The sequence below is a fragment of the Haliaeetus albicilla genome, chromosome 13, assembly GCF_947461875.1.
Source record: "Haliaeetus albicilla chromosome 13, bHalAlb1.1, whole genome shotgun sequence".
In the NCBI taxonomy this organism is placed as follows: Eukaryota; Metazoa; Chordata; class Aves; order Accipitriformes; family Accipitridae; genus Haliaeetus; species Haliaeetus albicilla.
Window position 1 is genome coordinate 39,366,866 of NC_091495.1, and position 17,874 is coordinate 39,384,739.

The following is a 17,874-nucleotide window of genomic DNA, read 5'->3' on the forward strand; positions in this document are numbered from 1 at the left end:
GCTGCTGAGGAGTGAGGAGCCCCTTGGCCTCATGGAGGCAAGGGGCATCGCGCCCCTCTCCTCACAGCCCTCCCGCCATGTTGCCCCCCCTCCCGCCCTCCCGTCGCCTAGCAACACCCCCTTGCCCTCCAAGATGGCGGCAGGAAAGGGGCCGGGGAAAGCACTCACGTGACCCGCAGCGCAGGCGCCGCACCTCCCCGCTCCCCCCGCCGGCTGACGCGCAGGCGCGGCGCGGAGGGGCGGGGCGGGCGCGGAGCGGCGCCTGCGCAGTGCGGGGGGGGGAGAGAGAGGGAGGAGGGCGGTGTGGCGGCGGGGGGAGGGGGGAGGGGAGCGGAGCAGCCGCGGAGCCGCCGCCGGGGGCACCTCAGCGGCTCATCCCAGCACTCGGGACCCGCTTCAACTCCGCCGGGAAGTACCTCCGCGGTCCCCTCCTTGGTGAGGGGAGCGGGGAGGCCGGTACGAAGCGGCCCAGGTTTGCCGGGGTCCCCTCACCATGTCCGGGCGCGGCCACAACAAGCTGCCGACCACTGAGCGCATCGTCAAGGGTGAGGGGGCCGGGGGCGGCGAGGGCGCCCTCTGTCTGCGTGGGGGGCGCGCACTGACCGGGGGGGCACGTTGGGTAGGGGGGAGCCTGGGTTTGGGGTTTTTTTTTTGGAGGGGGGGGTTCCGGTGGGGCAACCCTCCTGAGGGAGAGCCCTGAGCGGGGGGGGGGGGGCAGGCCGGGGGGGTCCCCCTTGCCTGGTAGAAGCCTCTGTGGAGGAGCCTGGGGGGGGGGGCATCTTGGTTTTAAGTGAGGCTGGGGGCGGCACCTGCTCTGAGAGGAGTCTGGGGACACACATACACACATTTTTGGCTCGGGGGCGGGCACACACCACCACCCCACCCCACCCCCCCCAGTGTAAGAGGATGAGCAGTCTTGCCTCGTTTCTCCTTTGGTGCAGGTCTTCACGCTGGTGCAGTGCAAGGATGGGGGGGTGCAGTGCGTGGGAGGTGGGGGTCCTGCTGCGGGGGTGATGGGCTGGGGGAGCCCCGGCCCCATGGGGATGTGGACACACGGGTAGCGGGAGGCAGGTGGTGGCAAGGGGGGTGGGGGGGCTGGCATCCCTGCCCTGCTTCGGGGGGGAATCCCCGTCCTGGGGAGAGCCCAGTGCCCGGAGGAGGGCAGGGGCGGTGGGCTCGGAGGAGAGAGGTGCCAGCCCGGGGTGGGGGCAGCTGATGCAGGCGTTGCGTTCCTTCACACCCAGGAGGTCCTCGTCCCCCAGCCTGGGGTGCTGAGACCCTGCTTTGGGTGGAAGCAGGGGGCTGGCCTGGCCCTGCTTTGTATCTTCCCCTGAGGATTGGGGGGGGGGGGTGAGAGCTCACCCTGCCCTCATTCTGGCAGCTCCCTGCCTGCTTGCCTGTGCCTTGCCTCCCCCAAAGCCCTATTCGCTCTTTCGATGCCCCGAGGCGGGTGCCAGCTGGCCCCCTCTTCAGGACCCGTTATAGTAGGTACTATTTTTGAAAGAGCAGAAGACACCGAAGCAGTTAACGAGGAGAGAAATACGTTAGCTGAGAAACTCCTGGATTAGGAGGAGGCTCGTATGATGTACATTTCGCTGCCCTAATTGATCTAATGCCATTGTCGTACCCACGCATTGGGGAACATCCACTGTGCGCCTTCGCTTGCTTAAACTTTTGCTCAGCACCCACCGCTGTAGCCGAGAGGCACCCAGCTGTCAAAGTTACACAATCGCCCGGTTATTAAAGCTTCTCGCCTGGATGGCTTGAATCGTTGCAGGGAGTAGTGCTGCCCCGAGCCGGCTGATGAAAGGAGCGGTTTCCCAGGAATGGTTATAATATACGGGTATGGGGTGTGCCCACCAGAGAGATGCACGCTGCCATCTCTACCTTCTCCTCTGGATGGGTCCAAATTGTTTGGGGTTTTTTTGTTTGGTTTTTTTTTTTTAGTCTGTCATGTGGCTGATCACATGTTTAAACGTTAATAACTGTGGCCTCAAATGAAAGGAGAGCGGACTAGGGTGGCAGCCCACACTTTGAGGCCCCTCGGGCTTGGTTAGCTCCACACTGACTGTGGGTGTCTTTCGTGGGTTGCTTTCAGCATGCCGCTCAAAATAAGGCTGGAGGGCTTATGGATTTGGGGGACCTGGGGTCTTCCCCAGAGCCGTGCATGCGGCTTGGTGTTTTGTAGGTCTGCAGGCAGCCCGAGTGGCCGGTGCGAACCATAAATCTCCTGCTAAATCCCAGGCAGCTGCGTGTGTTTAGGTTGGCCTTGTTCGGGGAAGGTAATGTCAATGCAGCCATTATGATTCAGCTGAGTCGTCCGTACCGACATGCTGTCCCTGCTGCTCGGGCTTCCACATCCCAGGAAACCCTATCAGCAATCCTGCCGATGTTACCAACGCTGCTCGGGGGCTTGACAACCCTGCCGCATCCGGATGGCCCCTGCTAATTTTGGTAATTAGTCTGTAGCCAGGTGGGGTGGAGGCTCGTGGTGTTGGCTGGAGCCTGCTCGCTCCATGCACTAATGCTCCGAGAGCCGCGGGAACTTGTCAAGGAGAGGATTTGATTTCCCCCAGGTACGCTTGGGACGCTGATTCAAGTGTCTCTAGAAATCTGGGGAGGAATAGCTTCTTCCATGGTTGTGATTATTGTTTAAAGGTGGTGACATTGTTCGCGCTTATTAATAATTTAAACCTGAAGATAAAAGCTAATTTTGTTCAACTGAAAATGCCTACAATTAAGTAGGATGTAGAATTTTAACTATGTTTAACCTATATATTTACATCTCTAGAGCCCTGTAGAAGTGTTAACTATAATTACGTTTAGTCAGGAGAAATACAGTGTTTCCATTTGCCTCAGTTTTGTGCTTAAACTTGTACTCGCCTAGCTTCATGTTCATTATTAAAATCTCTAATTTTAGGGTATGTCAAGAATTGCTTTTTAGTAGCCCAGTTCTAGCAGCAAACTGATGGCTGATGTTAACTGAGATCATTGATGTTCAGACTTGGTGCTCTCATAAGAGCACTTGGGGTGGTTATGCTGGAAATCTGAGTGATTAGCTAGGTCTGGTTATCTACATTAGGCCAAAGATAGGCTTGAATTAACTGATGAATCCCCAGCCTGTGAAACACACGTTACGCAGGCACGTGGGCGCGATGCTTTGGGCTGCTGCAGTGCCCCTGACACATAGGTTGGATGCTCAAGCTCAGGACTCGGGCATGGTGGTTGCCTTCCTGCCCTGAGCCCCATGAAAACAAACCTGCAGAGCTTTTTGTTGCACAGAAGCAATCCTGCTTCGTTCTTCCTCCAGCGAATCACGCCTGCAAGGTGCAACGTCCTCTGGGAAGCAACAGCAGTGGTAAGCGTAGCTGTGTGCTGCGAGGATCCTTTCCAAAGACACGTGAGCATGGCTGAACGGTGGAAGGCAACCCAGCTTACTGTGTTTGCAGTTGCACCCATGAAAAATTCTTTTAAAAAACAGGGTACTGGTATTTAGACACCTGGCTGAGCCAGAGCAAATAATTTAGAGTGATTTTCTGTATGTGTGTATTATTGAAGCGTTGCACTGTTAGAAAGCTGGTGAACGAGGAGCAGCTAGGATCCGGTGCCTTCTTTTTGGCAGCCCTTGTGTGTTTGTCAGTAGTTAGTGATGTGCCTAATTCATGTACTGTTCAATAGTGCCTGTGCTATGTTTTATGAAGTACTGCTAGGTTTCTGCTGTTCTGTAGATAGGCAGACTGAGCCGCCATCAGTGGGTTGACATTGAGGAATTGTGCGGTGGTGGTAAAGCTGGGACCAGTGCTGAGACCGCGTAACTAAAAATGTCCTGTAAACAGGTGGGTTTTTCAAGTTTGCGCTTTGCTGTCCTTTCATAAGGCTTTTTCAGGCACCTTTCTGCATATCTAGTTTATTTTTTCCCCAGCTGAAAGATGTTTAAAGTGCGTGTATGGAATGTAAGACCCCTGACGTGATGCTCTCTTACATGTCAGCTGCCTGGTTCGTGGTGTGAACCTCTCGGATGTGTTGTAAATCATCTGTTTAATACCTAGCTAAGGTTTGTGGGAGTGAAGGAACGGTGGGGCAATCTGAGCACGCTTACCCCAGCAATATCTCATACCACCTGCGTGTTCAGCTTGGGTGAGGTGATGCTCGAACAGAAAACACCTGACGAGCTGCTCCCCTTCTCTCCACACAGTGAACGCGTGCCTTTGTAGCATGGCAGACATGCTGCTAGAGGCATGGAGTCCAATCCCACGGGATTTGTTCAGCGAGGCTCCCGGTGCCTTCAGCAGAAGCCGTGCCTCTGGGGAGCTGAAAACCGGCGTCAGATCAATAGATGCCGTCTTCAGAGGCTTTGGAGAGCTTCCCCCTGTGCTGCTGCCAAGTGGATAGGGTTCAGAGGGTGTGCTAGTTCATCTTGTTGGCTGAAGACGCTTTCAGTTTATGAAAAATGTGTAGATTCCTTCCTATCTTCTTTTTAATATGAACTACTACTCTTGAAATGCAGTTGGATGCTTGAGCATTGGGCTTTCTCCAGTTGCAGTAGGTTGGGAGCTGTAGAGAATTTTTATAACAGAGCGCGCCGATACAAAAGTCAAAGTAGCTTTGTAATTGCATGGAAAGCAAGGAAAGGCTCAGGAAAATCTTTAATACAAGGGAAATTGCGGTTGTTGAAAAGAAAAAATATGTAGTACCATCACTGTGATTGCTGTTCGTTTCATGTTTGTCTTCTGAAATGCTTTAATTGGTTTGTCTTGTTTAGTGTTGCTATTTTGTAGCTAATAAGGAATACTTGAGGGGGGAAAAAGAGCTGTGAAAATGGCTAAAAATGGAGGTAAAGGCCAAGGTGCGTGCTCTCAGACCTGGGGCGTGCTAGAGGAAAAGTGCAAATACCATCAGGGTCAAGATGCGGTGGTGGGATCTTTAAAAAGCAAGTTGTGTCATAATATAGCAACTTGTCTGGACAGAGCTCAAGAAGGTCCTGAGTGTAGATAACCCTTAAACCATGAACCCCATAGGATCTCTCCAAATTACTTGGGAACCTGTTTTTTTGGGAGTCTTTGTTGCAGGAAAGATGCTTTGTTATTTGTAAATGGGATGTGCTAGGAAAAGGGATAGGTTTCTGGCTGTGCTGAGACTGGGTCTTGCAGAATTGGTGCTGATTTTGCCAGATCATGTGGCACTTCATCCAAAAATGAATCGGAAGTCGAATGCAGTGCTAAGTGGCACTTCTGCAAGCATCTTAGGGTAATGCAAGCTGTTCAGCTCTAGTATGCTTCATGTAGCCCTTGTCTGTCCCAGAGCGAGCCAGAGGTACCCTTTTCTTGTGTATGAAACTTCCCAGAGCCAGGTCTCTCTGTAGCCTGTAACAGAGATGCTCTGCTGCCATGCTAATTAACAGAAATGCCACCACTGGTGGCAAAATGTAAACCCCAACGCTAGCCTTGGGTACTAAAACCTGTTTGGAAAACTGCGATAAGGCATCAGGGAAAGCAGATTGGGCTGTCTTTTTATTTATTTCCTCTGAGAATAACACCAGATGCTTCAGATTGGCGCTGGAGGTGGGATGGAGAGGAGGGAAGGTCGTGTCCCTCTGGAGCCCCCCATGTTTAATATGTTTTTTCTGATTCCCTGCTATCTGGCTATCAGCCTGTGAAAGGTTAATCCCATTTCTCCCGGTTCAAGGCTGTGCTGGCTGCTTGGAGGGCCCATTCTGTAGCAATTAGAATAAATGAGCCCCGATTAGCTAGGTACTGTGCTGAAATAGTATTTTTCATTTAATAAAAGAAGGCAGAGTTGAGAAGAATTTGTCTCCTCTAGCTGTAATGTTTTTGGTGCTCATTTGGTTGCATGGGCAGGAGAAGGCAGGCTGTTCCTTAGGAAGTAGGGCAGGGTGCTGGCTTAAAATAGCAATGAACGCTGGGCTGCTTGTGATGAAGGGAGCTATTTAGGTAAATCCTGGGGTCTCGGTGCGGGCAGAGCCGCCTGCTAATCTAAAGATACTCCTTGGAGACCTATATTTGTCTGGGATCCTTCCCGGCTTGGCTGGTTTTCCAGGTGTTCCCTGTTCAATCCCTTGCACTCCTCTGCAGATTGTGTTGGGATGGCCGGTGTATTTACTAGATGTACAGTGCATTAATGTCTTGGATGGTAATGGAATTAGACATCATTAAGCAGCGGGAGCAAGGAAACAGACTATGTAAAGGCATCAGCATTATCCTATAATGCAAGACTTGGCTCTGAATCGTTCTTGGAGGCTGGTCTGCCAGGCTCATGGTGCTGAAGAGGCATACGCTGATGACACTTAAGAGTCGGGTCAAGTGTACTGGGAAGACGCTTCAGGGCAGGGAGCTTGGTGTAGGGGCAGAGGGAGGGATGGGGAGCAGCTCTGCACCCAGGGCATCTCTGGTTAGGATGGCATGGACCAGAGTTGAGATGGAGGATGAAGGGTGGGCGCTCCTGCATGCAGAGGGTGCTCAAAAGAGGTAGGAAAAAGAAATCTCAGTGCAGCTTTTAAAGATTTCGCTGGCAGGGAGGAGGAGCGTCGGGCTATCCAGGCTGCACCCAGACTTCAGACCTGCAGCCTCCGAAGCAAAACCTTGCTGCTGTCTCTGGCTGCAGCGTCTCCAGCTATGAAACCTTAATAGGATCTCGCTGTGTTTCTATTAGGAGCAGAGGTGGATGTGAGCGTGTTGAGTAATGCGACCTCCTCCAGCTGGGAGCCTGGGTATGCCGCCGTGAGAGGGCTTGTGGGGTTTCTCTCTCCAAAAGTCTACATCAGTCTCCTGGCTTCTGAGTGTTTCCCTGCCTTTAGTGAATACCTTTGCAATGGTGGTGGCTGTAAGACGTGAGTTTAAAGCACTTTCCCTGCTCCAAGCTGTATCTGGTGAGAGTGTGCAAGGATCTGCCTTGTGTAGGACAAGCAGTACGGGGTAAATTTCAGGAAAACAGGGAGGAGCGGTGTCAACAGTGATCCCAGTAAGTCTTCGGTTCCCTAGCCTGCTGTAGAAAATATTCCCTGTTATCAGTTGCTGAGGTGTAGCGAACGTGGTAAAATGGCTTCTCAAACAGCGGTGAGAATATTATCCCAAAGGTGATGTCTCGGATATGTATCACAAAGGTTTTCCAGAGGAAGACAGAGGCGCAGAGGGCTGGTTTTGCTGGTTCAGCAGTAACTGGGGGCTCCTGTCACTGAGCTCCATCCCTGGCACATGAATGTCTGTGAAGCTGCTCTGAAAGCATTGCTAGAACTTACTTAGCCCATTTATTGGGCTACTTACTCTTTGGTTTGCAAGAAAGCTGCTCTGGCTGATCTCCAGTATGGCCACCGGCAAGATTTTAATTAGTTTGCAGCTCTCTTCAGACCGTCTGCACGTCTGTGTGGTTATAAGGTGATATGTGGGTATAAATGTCAAACACTGGAGAAGCGCATTGCAAGAAATGTTTTAACCAATGCTATTTTGATCCAGTGCGAATGCAGCTCAGGTTGAAGCATTAAGGCGTGAGGTGGGAAGAGAAGAGAAACTGAGGCCCCTATTGTGTATGAGTTGGTCTTTTTTTGCTGCAGTGAGGATTGCAAGTGCTCAAATTCTTGTTTATTGGTGATGTGACCACCTTTTGCCGGATGCAATGAAACAGTCACTTCTCCAAGGGCCTGCAGGCTGGGCTCTGCATGCTTCCACTGCGGTGCTTGGGCTCCAGCCTGAGTGTTTCTGGGTGTTATTTTGTTAAGGTTTCCCATGTGGAACAGCCTGCCTACAGTGTTGTCCTGAGCGAGATCTTGAAAGTTTGCAATGTGCAAAATTGTGTCTGCTTAAAGTAGCTTTAAAATGGGAGCCAGCACCCCCTCCCCTGCCGCTGCTGGTGGTGGGGTCAGATTTACATTCACCAGCAGGTGGGGGATTTGCCTTTGACACAAAGACCCCGCTGTTCTTGTATTAATGATCTATTAGTGGATGTGCTGGCAGCTTGCTAACCTTGTGAAACAGGTGGTGAATTTCCCTGCCTGCTGACATCTAGGAATCCCCTCCCGTCTCCTTTGGTGAGCTCACTTTTTTTTAAGTAGCTGCAGCTGTTTGCTGTAGACCTCGGCCTTTTCCTTCTTTTTTCTTTTTCACTCAAGCTTAGCGGTGACCCCCTTGAGTGGGCTGAGAGACCGTCCCACCGATGGACACGTTGAGAGGAAGACACCAGGTTTGCTGTGGGTCAGTGTGCTGTTGAGTGATCGTTTTGTAGGAGTAAGTGTATTTTTAACTGCTGGAAAGTCTATAGCGCTTGAGGGTCAAAAAAAGAGATTTTTTTCCAGGCTGGTATTGAGGGCTTATGTGCTCTCCTTGACAGTAGCTAGCGAGCTGGCACTCAGTGATGTAAGGAGCCCATGTCCCCAGCAGAGGACTTCGCTCTGGACAGATTGTCTCAATGACAATCCCAGGTAAATCCGCATCAGTGCTGGTCATTAGGAGAGGGACCTACGCATAGCAATGTGGGCGCTGGAAACTTGACGGACCTTGCAAGCAAGTATGATTTTAATGTCTGCATCACTCCTGAGGAGGCTGAGGAAATTCAATGCGCACCCAATACATTTTTGAGAGAGCCTCTGAGCCGCAGAGTGCTTTGGCACAGCATGGATCTGGGTCTCGGCTATGGCCGAGGTTCGGCTTCGTTTTCGGTGGCGGGGTGGGAACCCCAGCATGAATAGCCGATTGACGCAGGGAAAGCTTTGCGGACAGCTCTCCTGGCTGAGAGCTGGGCGGCTGATGTGCAGTGACAGTTTTAAGTCGCCTCTGTTCTAATTAAATACTCCTGGTTTTAATCTCACCCGGCTCCTTGAGGAGCGTGGAGAAGGAGCAGAGTGCCAGCTCCACCTCGCGGGTCAGCAGCCCGGCAAGGGGCCATCGTAGCTGCTTCTGGGCTTGCCTACCATGGTAAACCTTGGCACACACCTCTGTTGGTGAACCCTCTTTGAGTAGCCGCCGTTTACTTTGGCAAAGACACCTTTTTTTTTTTTTTCTAGTCTGATAACACTGTTTACTGTCCGTGCTAGATGTTTTGCCATCAGAACAGTTTAAGGATGATTACCTTCTATCCCGATTAAAGTTTTTAGGAGTCCATGAGCACAGTTCAGGTAGCTATAAAGTTTCAGAAGCTGTATGGCTTCCGCAATGCACAGATGGACTTTTGATTTAGGTGGCTTTTATGGTTTTCTAGCCTTTTGGCTTTGCACTTAGTATTTCTGCCGGTCTATGGGAGCTTTAAGCGTGGCCTGGGTTATGCTCGTTTGGCACACATTATGTTTGTATTTGCGTTTTGAGGCACAGGACTGTCACTTGCTTTTTTTGGAATTAAATGCACCTGGCTTCTGCACAGACTGCGTGTGCCAGATTCTAGTAACTGAAAGTCAACATGGCCTCAAAATTTGGGTGTTACTCCTTGAATGACTGAAAGGTAGTTGGTAAGGTAAAGACAGATTTGCTGATGGGAACGGTTCAGTTGATTAGTCTTTCTCCATTTTGCTTCACTCTAGTATTGTGATGACTGTGTCTCTCCCCCTTCAAAGAAATCATTCAGCTTGATAGAATTCGACACACAATATAGATATTTTTGGGGTTATTGTGAGGACATATTCTGGTTGTCCTACAAAAAGGAATCTGGCTCAAGGTAAGGATCAGAGCAAGCTCTCTGAACCAGTTGCACACTGGGAGGCCAGCTTCAGGTCTAGCAGCACAACTCTGACTAGTTTCGTATAAAGCTGGAACTGCATTTAATGCTCCTCTATATTTGAAGGAGCTGCCATTCAGTAGGGATTTAGACTGGCAAAATGGATGAGAAAGATACCAAAGTCTTGTGTGCCAGATCCTCTCTTAACGGGGATGGGGTGTGCGATGGTTTTGGTTGATGCTCAGCGCAGGAGCTGTGTGCAGGGCTGGGTCCTCCTACAGCTCTTCCAGGGGTGAGAAACAAAACTTTTTTTTTTTTCCTTTTTTTTCTTTTTCTCCATTTGTGAGTCTTTGGAGTTTCTGAGATCTGGGGTTTCTTACTCATAGCAAGAAGGGAAAATTGCTGCCCTCGGAAGATTAGAAAGAACATGCAAAAGTTTGGAGGAGGGCAGACAGAAATGGCAATAGTAATAATTTCTGGCTCTTGCTGCATTTATGCAAGGAAGGTGTTTGCTTTACTTCGTGACTCTTCTGAGATATTAATGTTATTTATGTTAGCACAATCCAGTGGCAAGGGGAGAAGTTACTTATTTTCTCAGGTGGTACAAGGCTATATATTGCTCTACTTCGTGATTGCTTTGTTTCCACATAGCTTCTGTAGCTGGAGAAAGCAGTACTTCTCTGACATAGCAGGGTCAGGATGCCTGTGCCAGCACTGCTTCAGACTGAAAAATGACACAGATTATTTGTCAGGGCTTGGTCCAGGCTTTGAAAAATTGGTATCAAGCATACATCTGTTTTTGCAGACTCTCATGTAAACTTGCCCTGAGGCACCCCAGGGGAGAGAAAATGTCATGCAAACCACCATAGAGATTCTTAAAGCAAAGACATCTCAGCATTTTATGACTAGAAATTTGTATTGTTCATAATTTCAAGAAAATAAAGATTATTCCATGGAAAAGTGGGTAGCTGCTAATAAATATTAGGACTAATAGCAAGTTTGAATTTGACAAGCTTACTCTAGCTGTTGAGCTTCAACCCATCCTTGTTTTTGGTCTGGACTCCCTAATAGGGAAGCACTGAAGCAGGTTGGCTAGAGCGTTGCAGTAGGTAACGATGGCATGCATCACTTGCCTTCAAGGTTTAGTTCCCCGTTAATGACTGTCAAAGCTCTGCACGATCCTGAAACTTAGGCTTTCTGCAAGCACAAAATGGCATTGCTGTTGCCTTTCGTTGCTGAACTTCTCCAGATCGTTGCCTGGCTCTGTTTGAGCCCTGGACTCAACTTTGAATAGACGAATGTAGGTTAGGTGTGAATGGGAATAGAAATGTCTGATAAAAATAACATTGGGCTATTTGGAAATTGGGAAAAAAAAACCCTGACCCGCTGCTCTTGCTATGCACAGCTCAACACAGGAGGCAGCTTTCTCTTTGCCTTTCAAAGGGGGTACAGATGGCTCCCATACAGACTTTTCCCTGTGAATGTTTCTACCTTTGACAGCCGGGTCCAGCTTCGGTGGTGGCCAGATCTCCGTTGTGGCAGATGGACATCTGTCATCCCCAGTCGTCAAACCCTTAGCCGAATGTCAGTCAAATATTTCAGATGCCTTCCAGCACAGGTGGAGAGGGTGCAGTAATTGGAAGCTGTTAGTACCTTACGTCATGTGTCTCAGCATAAGAAAAAGACAGCTTTTACTTGTGCTTAGTTTTGTCTGAGCTGTACTGGCTGCTTCAAATTGCCCAAAATGTACTTTTTCCTCCCCAAAGTGCATCTGTAACCATCTGTTCAACTATCTATCTGTAACATCATTCATTTGATGAGGAGCAAGCAGGGAAGGGGGCTATTGCATTCACTGCCCTTCAGATTCACTCCCAGATGGGTGTCAGGAGTTGCAGAGAAATCTCTCTCAAGTTTGTTATCGAGCATATTTAATCCTGGGTGATTTTTTGAAGTCCCGCATGTCCCAGTGTGGGAGGACACCTCTTTTCCTTAGAGACCCAAACACTCAGGGAACAAACTGAGTTTTGCTGTAGCTGCCACTTCAGGCAAATAGTACTTGCTCCTTTTTCAGTAATGAATCTCACTTTGTTGCTTTGTACCAATCCAAGGGACTTTCAGATATATAAACGATAATTTGAGGATCACTTTGTTTTCTCTTCCATGGTACTGGCTCTTTCTGGAGGTGTGGATCAGTCAGCCCTGCTCTGTCTGCTGCTACTGCCTCCAGTTCTGGAAGGAGAGGATCTCAGCATTGTTTCAACCACTCTCTTACAAAGAAGCATGATGGATTACGTGGTCCAACCCAGTCTGTGCTGGAAGAGCTGTGATGAAGCTTAATAGGGGCATAGCTTAAGTACAGATGTAGAAATGCAACACATGCTTTTCTCCTGGAGGAATACAGTCTTTTTGCACTGAGGGGCAAATGAATGGGCTGTGATGCTCTAGTTTTGTAGAGTTGGTGGTTGAGAAGCAGCTTTTTGTCGAGTTCTCCCATCCTTAACTATCCATGTCCTCTTGGAGTGCTGGGAATACCCACTTGCTACTGGTCTGGCAAATAAAATCTGTGTTAATTTTGCAGCAAATGGAGTCTTGCACCATACTCTAGCAAAGATATCCTTATCCTCTTCATTTTACTGAAGCCCCTTGAGCACAGCTGACCTTTTAATCCATTTTACACCTCAAAAGTTCACTTGCATTTGTGTCCTTTTGTTTGTGTTTTGGCAAGCAGCCTATGTCCTGTTGGTAGAGTGGGAGTTGTAGTCTTCTCAGGAGTGATCTACAGAGTGTGTTTTGATGCCCTTGCAAATTTATGAGTCCCAGACCTAAAGATTTCACTATTTAAACTAGACTGGGTGCAACACGTGGTTTTGTGTACAAAGGGAAGATGGCACGAAGATCACAGTGATTGCTGCTCCAATGTTGTGAATGTTTTATCCGTTGTTTTCGTTAAAGTCTGCGGGCAGTGCATGGAAGGAGCTGGCTCTGAGGGTGAGCTTAGCACGCTGTATCTTTTCACTGCTTGGGCACTCTGGGAGTAGCCACGGCATTTTTTTGTGAGATAAGGAGTTATTTCCCCATTTTGCAGATAGAAGCAGGAAGTGGGCAAGACTCTTCCACGCTTCTCAGTGCCCTGGGGGTGCAAGATTTCAGGTCAGCTTTTGCTCTGACAGCCGTGCCAGAGCTGCTCCCACTGTCGGTGAGCCCAGGCTGGCTGCAGGAGGAGCCCCCTTCCTCTGCACCCTCCTGCTGTGCTGGTCACTCCAACAGAATTGAGCATTATTAAGGATAAAATTCAGATCTTTAAAAAAGTGGATATTTGTGCATCAGATAACCTGTGCAAGGGCTTTAGTCAACTCGGTGCAAGTGGTTATGCTGGCTAACAGGATTACTTGCTTTGACAGCACTAATTACTTAAGTATTCGTCCTCATCCCTTGCTGCATGGGGGAAATGGGCATCACTGGGTTTTGGTTTTCCCAGCGCTTGGCCTCCAGTGCATGCTTCTCGTGACTCTCTGGTGTGTGCAGGATTTTTTCATGCAGCCCCCACGAAGCTTTTGAAGTGCTCAACAGCTCTGGGTGCACCACGGCACAAGTGTCTGCTCCAGCGCTGCACAACCGGCTTGGGGAATTGAGAAGTCTTTTTTGGGAGTGGGTTAGCAGGAAGCATAGCAAGTAGAAAACAGGCAATGTGGAGTAATCCCTTGCATAGCGTGATGTCTTTGCTGTGTGTGTGCATCCCCAGGTCGGTGCTGGTGTCTCTGGCATCTCTGAAACAGGTTTTTCTTCCTGCATTCCGTGCTGGCTGCAGCTTGGCTGGCAGACAGGCACAGCAGAGGAGAAGCCGGTTCCTTATTGTGCCCAGCTTCTTGTGGGAGTGAAGCCGTGCAAAGCCAGCGAGGGAACTTACATAAAAGTTCTTGGCTGCTCACATCGGCGTAGCCTCATATTTTATCTTGCATAACTCCGCTCACTAGGGCTACCAAGAAAAGGCAAAGCAGACCATGCCAGGAGCTTTTCATGGATCTCTTCTGAATTGTGTGATGGGCAGTACTGCTCTTATGGTCGCATGTCATCTCCGTTAAGCTCTTCATCTCAACTTTGGTGGGCTTTTTACTTTGTTAGGGTGGCTCCAGAGTTGGTGGCTGTGTTTGAAGGCCTGGGACAACAGGGAGTATGTTGCTGAAGGGTTCACATTTCTCTGTTCTCTTCCTTATAAATCGTTTGACCTTCAAGCACTCTCGCTTCCTTTGGAGTCAGATGGCAGGTGCTAGGACAACTGCCCAGTTTGTAGAAGTACTTACAAGTCGTTTTCCAGTCACTTAATGGCTAGGAGTCCCAAAGCCTCCCTTGCCCCTCGCTCCGAGTCCCATGCCCACGTTTCCACCCAGCTCCTTTTGGCCTCCCTTGTTCCAGCTGAGCCCATTTGTGTCAGACCTGCAGCTTCCCTCTGCCTCCTTCTGCAGTGCAAGCGCTGCCATCCTTACACAGATCCAGAGAGCGCAGGGCGGGGGGAGGAAATATATGCGAAATTCTGCAAAATGTCGAGTTTTTCATCGGTAACCAGAGGGGGTCTTTTTTTTTTTTTTTTTTTTTTTTATTTCCCTTTGGCTGTAGAGATGAGCTATATATGCAGTAAAAAAATGTTGTCCAGCCTGTGTTGGTATAAGCAGGGGTCTTGCTTAAACCTCTTTAATTGGCAGCTCTGTGGGGAAAGCGCTGTGTGTGCCCTGGACCGTTCAAGGCACGCAGGGCACTTAGCGAGCACCCAGCAGAGCAAAACTTCCAAAGAGACTGATGAAAGAGGGCCACCTTATTGCAGACGCTGGCTCCCCTTTCATTATATCCGCTCTTGTTCTCCTCTGTCCTACATTTCACATTATTTGAAAATTGATGTTCAGCTGCAAAGAATCTCTTGTGCTGCCTCTCTGCTTTTTCTCTCTGCCCCCTGGGTTTCCAAGCTAAATACCTGCTCTATTTGCATTTAAAAGAGATCGGTTGCATTACTGTTAGTCACTGTATTATTTGACCAGCGCTATCACTTTGCCTGTTAAATTGAACATATTTTGGCATATGGGATGTCTTTACTGGGTGATGGGTAAGGACATCAACTTCATTTGCATATCAGATATTTTTCTTCTCTAGCTGGATTACAGTTAAGTGCAAATCTGTCTTTCACCACATGACATGATCACATCAGAAGCGGGAGCTGTGGAAGCGATGGTACATTATCTAGTGAGTGGGTTCCGTTACACGCGGGGTGTGTTGGAGGTACTGCTTACTCAGAAGCAGGCTGGCACCGGAATCATTAAAATGGCTGTAAAAGGCCCGTTTGCATTCCAGATTTTGGGGTAGTCTGGGGGATGCCCAGCAAAGATCAGGCGGTCTGTCCGGCTGCCTGCAGTCTTATGGACAGCGGTGCCTCCAAGGCCTTTCACAGAGGTGTGCTCTGTCCCTTAGGACAGGAGGGTGAGCGGCAGCGCCCTGCGGTACCCACACTGGGGTAAGAGGCTTTTCTTGGGGCTGTGGGTGCCGCTGTGCGTGTAGCACCCCAGGGAGCACCCCAAAGCAAAACCCATCCCAGCATCTCCTCCTCATCCATATTGCAGGATCACTCCATCAGCAGGGCTTGGTCGTAATTGTTTTGGTCCTGGTGTGACCTGGCGGTGTTGAAAGGGCTGAACCCAGAGGGCTGAGGAGGTGCTGGTTATTCGAGATCTTTTGAGAAGGAAATGGACTCCGGGACCTGAGACGATCTCTGCGCTGCATCGCTGCGATAAGATGCAAATTGCTCTGTGGTGTGCGGGAGCTGCCAGCAGCTGGGCCACACATTTGGGGCTGTTTGACAGGATTTTACTTCCAGTTTTTCTCTTTTTCCCAAACATCCAAGCCTTCTTCCTGGAATTTATTTTAAATCAAGACACTATATAGCCTTTAAATATTATGCAGGGGTCATGTCTTCTCCATCTTTTTCTTTTTTAAATTAGCCGGGCCCAGGAGAACGTAGATGAGGAACTCAGATGGTTCTCACTTGTAACTATTGTTTTTGTTTCATATGCTTCTTTTCTGCTAGAGGTCATCTTCTCACAAATAATACAATTGCCTAGCACGAAAATAATAATAATGGCTTTTGATGGGGTGTTTCTCTATCTAGAGTTAAAAAGCAGGGAATGTGTTGCAAATAGATGAGGCCTTAATTTGCCTTAAATGTTGGATTCCATCAAGATTTACCAATTACTAAGTTTGGGGTTAAGCTTTTTGAAGTGACCCGTACTGAGAGGTGCAAGGCTGTTGCCCGGTAAAGGCAGCTTCTGCTTTGTGGGTATGTGTGGTTTCCTGAGAAGCGAGAGTTTTACATATTGGTCCTCCTACCTTAATTGCTAGTTCCTGGGAACCAGTGTGTTTTTCTCCTGCTTTTGCTGATATTTGCATGCAGTCCTGTTTTAGTGCAACATTACGATGACAACTATCCACACCGAATTAGGAGACAGCTTTGGTGCCCGCGTTTTCTGTGGATGCATATGGCATTTAGTCTGCATACGGTGGCTTTTTAAACATGCTGAGGGGTGTATTCAGTTGCTCTGGCAGCATAGCTTTTCTTCTTTTGGTATTTGAGAGCATAATTTCAGTGAAAGTATGTTTCTGAGTGTATGCTCGTCTTGAGGCTTGGAATGAAAGCCTTCTGCTGAAAAGACTGTAATTCTTTTTCCCCCCGAAAAGAGACATGTTGCTAACTTCTTCACTTCCATTTCCAGCTGTCCCGTTTCCTCCCACGCAGCGGCTCACTCTGAAGGAGGTGTTTGAGGATGGGAAGCCTAGGCTTGACGTCTTGAAGAGCCACTTGGTAAAGGAAGGGCGCCTGGAAGAGGATGCGGCGCTGAAGATCATCAACGATGGGGCTGCCATCCTTAGGCATGAGAAGACAATGATTGAAGTGGAGGCTCCGATCACAGGTCAGAGAGCTTTCTGCGACTGGAGTCCTAAATAAGGGCCATCTAGGAAGCACAGGCTGCTCAAAGTAGCAGGTTTTTTCTGTGTTCCTTCCATCAACAAGGTTTTTTAAATTGCTTGAACTCTCAGAATAGAGGATTTTGCTGGTGTAGATCGAGTACATCTTTGCAGAAGCTGGATGTAAAGCAGGGGTGGCTTGGGTCAGAGCACAGCCATGCTATGCTCCTTGTTGCTGTCATGACCTTTCTTTTCTTGGCATGTAATTCTGTCCCTCTTTTGTGCTGTTCTTCCTCCCCTAGTGTGTGGTGACATTCATGGGCAGTTTTTTGACCTGATGAAGTTGTTTGAAGTTGGAGGATCACCTAATAACACCCGCTACCTCTTCCTGGGAGACTACGTGGACAGAGGCTACTTCAGTATAGAGGTGACAAATAAAGTTGAGCTTGGGGGTGCTCGTACTAAACAAACCGAAAGTGTTGAACTGAACTAGCAAATACAGACCTCTCTTATGCTGGATTTTATGCTCTAGTCTAGTTTTGCATGCAAGGAAGAACATGTTGTAGGTAACTTACAGTATGATTTTTGGCAGAAAAGTGATGGCCAAATGTCATGATTTTGAATTGGATCCTCACCCAGTGACAGAGTTAAACAGCAGCAGTGGGGTTAATGACTAAATTCTGGCTTCTGAACTCAAGTTTTAATATCACTTGTAGCTGTCAGTCAGGGGAACAAGAGGGAGAGTTGATTGTATGTTGCAGGCAACAGGATCCTACCAGGCAGTGGGAAGCAAATGTTTAAAAACTCTCAGGATTCAGCTTAGCAGGGAAAAGAAAGCACTACACTACTGAGTCACTGCGTCCCTACCGTCCCCCTGAAAGCATCAACCTTGCAATGCCAGAGACGGGGTCAGGAGAAAGGAGCAATAAATCACCTAGGCTGTTGTACATCTCCCTGTGACCCACGAGCTTAGTGCTGAGGCATTTAATTGTGTATCTAGCCATGCTGTGCCCGTGTGACAATCTGCCTTGTCACAGTAACACTGTCACCTTACAGACATCAGCCAAACATCTGGCATCATGTTAGGATTTTGCAGCTCTGTGGGATGCCACCAACCAAGTATTGGGTAACACTGCGAGTTGTTGGTCTTAAAGGGCAAAGTAATCAATGGGTCCCTGTGGCTGCTGCTAACTCACTGAAGACCTGTGAGAGACAGGGCAGGCAGGATGGGAGAGCTATTAGCAAATGCCACAAACCCCAAGGGATTGCAGC

General features: G+C 48.9%; 1 protein-coding gene across 4 annotated transcripts in view; it reads left to right on the forward strand.

Annotated features, from left to right (window-relative positions):
- Positions 1-310: 310 nt before the first annotated feature.
- PPP3CC (protein phosphatase 3 catalytic subunit gamma) overlaps positions 311-17,874 on the forward strand; it is a 35,082-nt gene continuing 17,518 nt past the window's right edge. For all 4 annotated transcript variants that reach the window (XM_069801013.1, XM_069801015.1, XM_069801014.1 and 1 more), the window contains exons 1-3: positions 311-545; positions 16,410-16,607; positions 16,905-17,029. In XM_069801013.1, the coding sequence (XP_069657114.1) occupies positions 494-545; positions 16,410-16,607; positions 16,905-17,029 (375 nt within the window). In that variant the 5' untranslated portion in view covers positions 311-493. The remainder of the gene's footprint in view (positions 546-16,409; positions 16,608-16,904; positions 17,030-17,874) is intronic.